This window comes from Colossoma macropomum, unplaced genomic scaffold (genome assembly GCF_904425465.1).
Source record: "Colossoma macropomum unplaced genomic scaffold, Colossoma_macropomum, whole genome shotgun sequence".
Classification (NCBI taxonomy): Eukaryota; Metazoa; Chordata; class Actinopteri; order Characiformes; family Serrasalmidae; genus Colossoma; species Colossoma macropomum.
In genome coordinates, this window is record NW_023494789.1 from 37,505,862 (window position 1) to 37,515,188 (window position 9,327).

Consider the following 9,327-nt stretch of genomic DNA (forward strand, 5'->3'; position numbering starts at 1 on the left):
TATGTACAAACTTTATTATGACTGTCAGATGAAGCTGGCTGATGTTGTTTTGAATAAAAAAAAAGGAAAAGCAAAAACAGACAAAAACACATTTTTTGCCTAGTAACGCAGTTCATTGCACAGAAGCACCATTAAAGGGGAATGCCACTGATTTTTCAAAATTGCTGCATTTTCCGATCATTGAGTTGTAAACAAAGTCATTCAGGGTGGTCTGATGTGAAATGGTGGTTATAGGAACTAGGGGTCACAGTATAATATAAATTTTATATCTGATATTTTTTATTTTATGTTCTCATATTTAATGCTTTATTGTGCATAAATTCATTCAGAATCTCTGCACTGCATAGTTTAGTCCTCTCTCTTGTCTAATAAACATAACTTTTATGAATTCAGCTCATTGAAAACTATTTTGAACTCTTTTTGAGCCGAGTGCGTGTGCAGAATTGTTCAGTTTAAGTGCCCGAAGGCCAGGAAATACTGAGTTAGACTATCTGGCCTTCATTGTGTAGATAGTTTTTATTGGCCTAATTTATTCGAGATGTCAGTAAAGAAACTGTACTAAATGTAGGCTTATGGGATGTCTTAACCATCTGAATTTATAACCAGCAGAAGTCATCTTAGCTGCCCTCGATCCACTGGACACAAGTCTGTTGTGTTCTGTATGTGGAGATGACATTATCCGCCTTGACTGCGCCACCCCTGAGGTACTTATCAAATCCCAGTTACATAAAAAAAAATACAGTTGACCAAGTCAGGACTGGACCACTAAGACCTATCTCACTCTATCACTGTTGCAGGAGATCACTTTTATAAGCTCAGGATCTCCTCTGGATGATGCTACAGCACCACCTCAGTCTCCACCGGCAGCACCTCCATCATATTCTTTTGATGATATCAATTTATTCCCTTCATTTTGTAGATCATTCTGAACGACCCTCAGGTCTGTAGTTCCATCACTACAGCAGGCAATACGGTTCTTGGAGATCTGGCCACTCTGTATGACAGGGTTATACATGCTAGTGACAGCTTTAAACGTGATATGCTTAATGAATTGAAAATAATGAAAAAGATTAGAATAATTTCATGAATTAATGAATTATGAATTAACCTTTTGCCTCTGCAGAACCTGAGTGCCTTCCAGCAGACATACAACCAGCTGGTGGCTGTAGCTCAGAAAGCAGCCTATCACGAGGCCATTAGCTCGGAACTGGTGCAGATTGGAGTGAGTTCATACTGCCTCAGCTTTAGCCTAAAACATGGCCACATTTTTACCGCAGTGTGTTTGACTAGGACACTAATGTTTCTCATCCTTTTAGATTCACTTCAGCTTCATGGATGTGATGTTTGAGTTGGTGGTGCTTGGAGTGTTTGGAGGAGCAAGGACTCAGATTTCCCCAGTAAGAGCATCAAGTTTAAGTTTGTGCCAGTACATTATGAAACATGTGAAAGTGATGATGTAGGATTAACTTTTCATATCCATGTAGTCATATTTAGTAGGACATAAAAGACTGAATCTGGTATTAGATTAGTGCACTTATATATTCTTTTTCTTTCTGTGGCTGTCCCAGACTCCAGGAGGATCCCTTGAGCTCTCAAATGGCTGCGCTGTACTCCTTCACTCGTGCCAGTGCCTCCACCCAGTAGGGGTTATATGAAACAGAGAAGACACGATCTGTGTCCCCACCCCTGATACTTTTAGTCTCAACACTCACCCATGTAGTATGTTGGTACCTATCTTGTTGCAAATGATGATCAGTGTGTATGTGTGTTAAAGATGTGGGAAGGTGGGCTTCAGGAATTATCTGGATCATGGTAGCAACCTGCAGAGTGAAGTGTAAGCGGGACAGGTATTAGTCAGACCTAGCATTAGACCCCCCACCCTGTCCAGATCTAGCAAGACAGGTGAGACGCCCCTACTACTAGATTAGTGTAGAATTAGAGATTGACAGCAGTTACCAAAAAGGGGAATATTTAATTTAAAAATGAAAAAGTGTTTGTTCTCTTGGTTTCAGCTCACTTTTCTTTTTGAATAAAAATAAATAAATTAAAAAAAACATCGAATAAAACCATCAGAATTTACCATAAAGAGCCATCACTAAAAAAAAAAACACATTTATTCAAACTTTTACCATCAAAATTAAGACAAAGGAATAAACAGTTGCCTTTCTTAGCAGCTATACACCGATCAGGCATTACATTGTTTCTACGCTCATTGTCCATTTTATCAGCTCCACTTACTATATAGGTGCACTTTGTAGTTCTACAATTACAGACTGTAGTCCATCTGTTTCTCTGCATACTTTGTAAGCCCCCTTTTACCCTGTTCTTCAGTGGTCAGGACCCCCATGGACCCTCACAGAGCAGGTACTATTTGGGTGGTGGATCATTCTCAGCACTGTAGTAACACTGATGTGGTGGTGGTGTGTTAGTGTGTGTTGTGCTGGTACGAGTGGATCAGACACAGCAGTGCAGTTGGAGTTTTTAAACACTGTGTCCACTCACTGTCCACTCTATTAGACACTCCTACCTTGTCAGTCCACCTTGTAGATGTAAAGTCAGAGACGATAGCTCATCTGCTGCTGCACAGTTTGTATTGGTCATCCTCTCGTCCTTTATCAGTGGTCACAGGACGCTGCCCACAGGACGCCGTTGGCTGTATATGTATGTAGTAAATCGCTGTTGTCGGAAGAAAGCCTTGTATTTCAGTTTTTGTTGTTTTTCAGTTTTTTGACATAATTTGAAAATGCCTGTTGCTCTTTACAGTGTGTGTAATGGGCCAAAATAAACAGCCCAAAATGACTTGGAAAAAAGTCTGGTTCCACTGACTCACATTAAAAGTAAAGTATGTTTTTTCCTTCTCATGTAAAGTCAACATTTTGGAAATATGAGGTTTTCTTCCGACAACAGTGAAATATTTTTCACACATTTCCTTTGTTACTTGTTAACTCAGAACTCACATTAAAAGAAATCATTAGTCCAGGACTGTCCAGTCTTATCCACTAAAGAATGGCCAGTGTTGCTGCAGGTTTTAATTTCAGTGAAGCACAAGCACACCTGATCAGTTATTTGAAGATTGAGACAAACTTATTAATCAAGCAGAATCAAGTATGCTTCTGTTCGAATGGAATGAACATCTGCAACCACATGAGCCCATTGTGAATGAGACTGAACCCCCAGGTTGCATAGGGCAGCTACTGAATTCTGTTGATAAATATTTTGAAAAATATGACAATATAATCAGAACTTGTTACGTGTTGTTGAACTGCTGCTCTCTAACAATACAGGTCCAGCAGTTTTAGTTACTTTCACTTACCTAAAGTTTTGTGGAATCCATGGTGATCAGGCAGGAGCCTTACAAATCTTCGCCCTCTATCTGTGATAGTAATGAATGGTAAAACAAATGAATTAGACTATTCTACACCTTAATTTACAAGTACTTTTGAAATAATCAAACGTTCCACCAAATCACATATTTTGTGTATAAAGTTTATCTTATTTATCTTAATCAGCTGAATGCTACAGATGTGGCAGATGTTGAAAAACACTGAAGTATTCCTTTAATGTCTGTGTTTGTTATGTATTGTCAAATAAGGTAAGTTGCATTTGCTTAGATAGGATAAGGTAAAATATGGTATGTAAGGTATATAAGGTAAGGTACAATAGAGATTTTGGATAGTAGCTGTAAATAATGGGACTCTTTATTGGTAGTTATTGTAATATTGTAATATGTTTTTGAGTCCAAGCCTCTGAGATAGTTCAGTGTGACGTTTAGAAGATCAACAACAAGGTAAGCAAAGGCATAGGATTAAAAAAGCATATGGTTATTATATGATATATATGAGCTTTATAGAATGGAAATGAATGCTGTGTCTTTCTCTGTATTGTTAGCAGGCTGGGTGAGGGGATGGATTCACTTTTTTGCTGGCTGTGCTGATGCATAAGGTTAGATAATGACCTAGTTGAGCTGAGTTTATACTTTATGGATGAAAACGACCCTTCTCATCTCTTCAGTCTCTGTCTTTACATGTTTGCAGGCGGTGCTACTACTACGTGCTTGGACTGCCAACAGATCTGCATGTCTTAGATCAAGTATGATCAAACCTGAAACTATACAGTCTTTCACTAGAGTGGAGTGTGTGCTATTCTGAATGGTCATTCTTCCTTTCCTCTGTCATCATATGCAGCGTAGTATCTCAGGGTGGTCGGCTGATTGGTACGTTTAAAGAACGACAATAACAGTCATCAAGGTTATTTGATCAAATGTAGCTTGATAATAAGTGGTGAAAATCTGTTCATTTATAAATGATTATTAATGCTTTTATGTATAAACATCTCTTCATATTTGCTAGATGTGCTTTAAGGTGAGAAGACTCATCTGAATTTGAATTATGTTGTTCATTGTATGTGTTTGTGTAGTGTGAGCCTATTGTTTTTCCCTCTTGATTAATTTACGAATATTTTCTCTTGCTGTGTTTATGTGACAGTGTCACATGAAATCATTTATAGTTCACCAATCAGTCTAATAGTGCTCTGCTGGACTGACTACCTTCCACCACCATCACTTTGTAAGTTTGTGATTAATTATTTCAGTTTTTCATTGACTTTTAACACCTAAATAACGCTAACAGCCCATCTCACCCTCTGTACCCTCTTTTTCTATACATCTGTATGATTGAGCTAACAGTGATACACATGGACCTCCTCCTTTGATGGCTGATACATAATTATTGATGACTATGCATAATCATTAAGGTAATTAGGTAATAAGTAATTTGTGAAGTAAAAATGTTTGTAACATGCTGTCTTAAATAATTTATTGTAATTATTAAAAAAAAATAATAATATTTTTTTCTTGAGCATTTTGTCTGTTGGCTTTATATCTTCATGCATGTATGTGAGCCTCGATTACTAAATCCTACTTTGGGTCACTTTTATTATCTTAGCTACAGCATTAGCTATGAGTTACAGCCAGGGTTCGAAACACCCCCTGGTATTTCGGGGGTCCCATGTTGGCTGGCTACTCCAGCGTTGGTTGGCTGCTCCAGTTTTGGCTGGTTGCTAACTCACTCCCCATAACGGCACTGTTGCTAACTTCAGTGGCAACAAAATATTTGGTTTAACATTTGGAACTTTTAGAAAGGCTCTTTTCTAGTTTGGTAATGTGGTTCTCCTCACATTAATTGGGATCTTACACATTCCTCTTTTGTCTTTAGTTTGAGAAATGAGTGGCAGTTCACTCTTTCCACCAAACTCTTGAGAAATTGGGCAAGTTTTCAGATTTACAAATATGCTACGGCATATTATAAAGTTTTTCAGAGATATCCAGGGGATATTTACACTTGCTAGACTATGTAGTTAACATTAGCTGCAATGCTATTGTAGCTAACAAGAAATGTAAGTCTATAAAACACTTCCCTTATTTTTTTATATTTGCGCCATAGCTCCAGTGCAAAACTATAGAAGACATGGCTCAGCTGATCAACCACTTTTGGGGCAAATGAAAATTACATTTTTTCAACTAACTGTTCCTTTAAGTGAGACTATTTGAAATACTAATATAGAAATAAGAGTATACAAGCATCTGTGCTGTATAATGGTAGTGATAATAATAATAATAATAATAATAATAATAATAATAAAAAGAAGAACTGTTTTTAATCGATAAGTTAATGAAAATTATTATTGTTCCTATTTTCAGGGATCGATTCAGGATCGGGGTTGGAGTTTCCGGGGGGAACACATTGCAGCACGCACTCTTTTCCGCTGAGCAGTAATAAAGACACGGGCCGGGCGGAGCACAGCGGCGGCTTCGCGGGGCAATTTTTGAAAGTTGTTTAGCGGAATCCGGTGTAAATCGGAGCCATCCCAACAGCAACCATGGTAAGACCTGGATAATTATGTTGTTTTCTCTCTCTGTGTGTACATTTTTCAAATATTGCATGCAATTCTGAAACATATCTAGCTAAAACATTGTCATAGCGACTTCCCTGTCCGTACGTTGGGGTGACGTTCGGTACTCGAGTATGGCGAGTTAGACTGGAGCGAGTGGCGTTTAAAGTGTTATAATGATATTTCTAACACTCTCTCTTCATATGAGCGCACCATATAGCTGATATCCCCTGTATTGCATGAAATGCTGGTGTGGAGTGCTTAATACTTCATTTCACACAATGAATGGGAATCGTGCAAGGCTGCGTTAGCCAGGGCGCTAATGTTACTGCTACTGCTCAGTGCGGCTGAACAGATGGCGGGTTTCACATTAAAACTACCACACACTGCTGACTCTTCACCTTATAGCGCCTAACTTCACTTGGTGAACTAGACAGCTAACATTTTTATCACGTCTACACGACCGAAGTAGCCAGTTAGCTGAATGTCCACAGCCTAGGTCACTGTTTACGTTAGCTAGTTAGCTAGGTTAGCTGGCTAACTTAGCATTTAAGGTTTATTATTGTTATATCAGTGGTAAACTTGTGGGCCATGTACGTGTTGAAGTGTGTTTCACTTTCATCTACACTTTTAAAAGATGGTTCTTATAGGGTTCCTTGGTAAAAGCAATGGCTTTATTAGAACCATGAGTTCTGTATAGAACCACTTGCATAATGAAATGTTTCTTTATATGCTGAAGTGGTTCTTCAGATTGATGGAAAATGTGCTGTATATGGTTCTATATAGCACCAAAAAGGGTTCTGCTGTTTATGTCAAGCTTGTAACAGTAGAAGAACCCTTTTTGGTGAAGAGTAGAGCTATGGTTCTGTGTAGAACCATTTTTTAGAAGGTTCAGTGTAGAACCATATGCAACAAATTCTCAGTCAATATCAGTCTGAGGAAACATTTCACTGTGCAAAGAACCATTTCAGCATTTTATATAGAGCTTCTGCCTTTACTAAAGAGCTCTTGGAGAACCATCTTTTAAGTGTACGTAACTCTTCTGGTCTATGTAAAGTAACACTGTTTGTTTTTCAGACGGTCGGAAAGAGCAGTAAGATGCTTCAGCACATCGACTATCGGATGCGCTGTATATTGCAAGATGGTCGGATATTCATCGGGACGTTTAAGGCATTCGACAAGCACATGAACCTCATTTTGTGTGACTGCGATGAGTTCAGAAAGATCAAGTAAGGCATCACAGACTGAAAGGAGGGTAACTTAGTTTCAAGTATTTTGGGACACGTAATGTCTGTTTTAGGTAATGGTCTCAATGAGCAAAACAGAATTTTACTAATTAAAGTAAGGACTTTTGTGCTCTAGACCTGTGAGCTTTGTCTCTCAATACTTAATGCAGTGTCCCATTTTAACTTGACTTGCCCTGCTCCATAAGCATGGTTCATTCTGCCATATTTTTAGGTTACTGGTGTGAAATATTCTTAACTGCTTCCCTGATTTCTTAGGCCCAAGAATTCTAAGCAGCCAGAGAGAGAAGAGAAGAGGGTGTTGGGTCTGGTGTTACTCAGAGGAGAAAACCTGGTGTCAATGACAGTAGAAGGACCTCCTCCCAAAGATGTAAGTCACAGTTAATGCTCAAACCATTCTGTATTTCTTGTAATTGGCTTTACATGTCTCATGTGTTGGTCCTGTTACAGACAGGAATTGCCCGTGTGCCCCTGGCAGGGGTTGCTGGAGGTCCAGGTGTGGGTAGAGCAGCAGGCAGAGGTGTACCAGCTGGAGCTCCAATGGCCCAGGCCCCTGCTGGTCTAGCTGGACCGGTCAGAGGAGTTGGAGGCCCGTCACAACAGGTGAGTAGCTAGTCCTCAACTTCAGGTTGATCAGCTGTCCTTGCACACCAGCTCCTGATTTTCTTAATGAATGATGGTGTAAAAACACACTAGTGCATCAACTTGAATATTGATTTGTATGTTACTAGTTTATATTCCTTTACGCAAATAGGTCCTCCATCCGCATGTTGTAACCGTTGATCATGCTAATCCAATTGTGAAGTTTAAGGTTTCATTGAATGCAAAAGAATTGAGGTCAAACTTGCAGTCCTACCCGTTAGTTTGTATTAAGAAGAAACTTTTTTTGTATTATGTTTCTGCTGCATAGGTTGAACAAGTGTCTATGCATGTTTTGTATGGATAGTTGAGATGAGGATTATACCTTCATCCAGACTGGAGGACACTAATGACACTAACTTTTTTCCAAATTGCTAAACTGCTTTTTAATTTCTTTTAGGTAATGACACCTCAGGGCAGAGGCACAGTGGCTGCAGCTGCGGCAGGAGCCAGCATCGCCGGGGCCCCCACGCAGTATCCTCCAGGCAGGGGTGGACCTCCTCCACCCATGGGAAGAGGAGCACCACCTCCAGGTATTCTAAACCTTCTATCTGCTTGCAACATCAACTGCTCTCAGATCAGTTTAATGGGGAACATTGTATGAAGTTCTAACCCCCCTCGTCGGTTTGCAGAGTAGAGTGGCTGTGCAGATTCTGTTGCCATGATGAAGACTTATGCAAACTGAGACTGATGAAGAGGCATTTCTTATGCAGGATTACTCTGAGCTCAGAATCTCATACCCGTACAGACTGTTGGGACTGTTTATGGGCTCAGTGTGACGATATATTGGTGATAACTGTAAATGTTGGACTGAACCCTGTCCTCACATTCTCTGCAGGTATGATGGGTCCTCCCCCTGGCATGCGGCCACCCATGGGCCCTCCAATGGGCATGCCCCCAGGCCGTGGTGCCCCTATGGGCATGCCACCTCCAGGCATGAGACCTCCACCACCAGGAATGAGAGGTAAGACCAGCTTAGAGTATTCTTCTTTAAAATGACAGACTTTTTTTGGTGTTTGGTGTTAACTGCCCCATGACTGTCATCTTTGTCTCCACCAGGACCACCTCCCCCAGGCATGCGCCCCCCCAGGCCTTGATTCTCCACACTGGACTCAAACGTGTTATGAGGCTTTTCTCTTCCTTTTGCAGGAAGCGTTGACTGTGGGCTCTTGTATAGTTTCAGTTGATTGTTCTTTTTGTAATTTTTTTTAATAAAGTGTATTTGACTGGTATCATTTTAAAAAGGCTCCTGGTGTGTTTATGCTTGTACTGCTTTTCTGCTTGTTGTAAATTGTCTGTGCAGTTAGACTGCTATTAAGTGTATTTTCAATTGCTCATTTTACCTGTTGATGAAAGCAGAGTCCTATAGTCAAGTAGTTTTGAGTGCTGGTGGCTGATTTTTGCTTTTTAAGTTGCCAGAAATGTGATGGCTTATCTAATGTATAGGCAGAATGTTGAAGGCCGAACAGGCTGACAGTGTTTGGGGAAACGCACACATTTTAAGCCGCTTATCCTTCTGGGTCACGGTGTTTGGGGAAACAAAAGTGTATAAAAA

General features: G+C 39.9%; 1 protein-coding gene across 1 annotated transcript; it reads left to right on the forward strand.

Annotated features, from left to right (window-relative positions):
- The first annotated feature begins 5,743 nt into the window (after positions 1 to 5,743).
- On the forward strand, positions 5,744 to 9,016 carry snrpb (small nuclear ribonucleoprotein polypeptides B and B1). The gene is made up of 7 exons (XM_036571219.1): positions 5,744 to 5,880; positions 6,967 to 7,118; positions 7,392 to 7,503; positions 7,584 to 7,736; positions 8,173 to 8,305; positions 8,611 to 8,736; positions 8,832 to 9,016. The coding sequence occupies exons 1-7, from the start codon at positions 5,878 to 5,880 to the stop codon at positions 8,867 to 8,869; spliced, it is 717 nt and encodes a 238-aa protein (XP_036427112.1). The 5' UTR covers positions 5,744 to 5,877; the 3' UTR covers positions 8,870 to 9,016.
- The last annotated feature ends 311 nt before the right edge of the window (positions 9,017 to 9,327 follow it).

Bases quoted from the DNA above. Each gene is read 5' to 3' on its own strand.
- snrpb (XM_036571219.1), top strand. The intron at 7,119-7,391 runs GTAAGGCATCAC...CTGATTTCTTAG, and splicing joins GATGAGTTCAGAAAGATCAA to GCCCAAGAATTCTAAGCAGC. The intron at 7,504-7,583 runs GTAAGTCACAGT...GTCCTGTTACAG, and splicing joins AAGGACCTCCTCCCAAAGAT to ACAGGAATTGCCCGTGTGCC.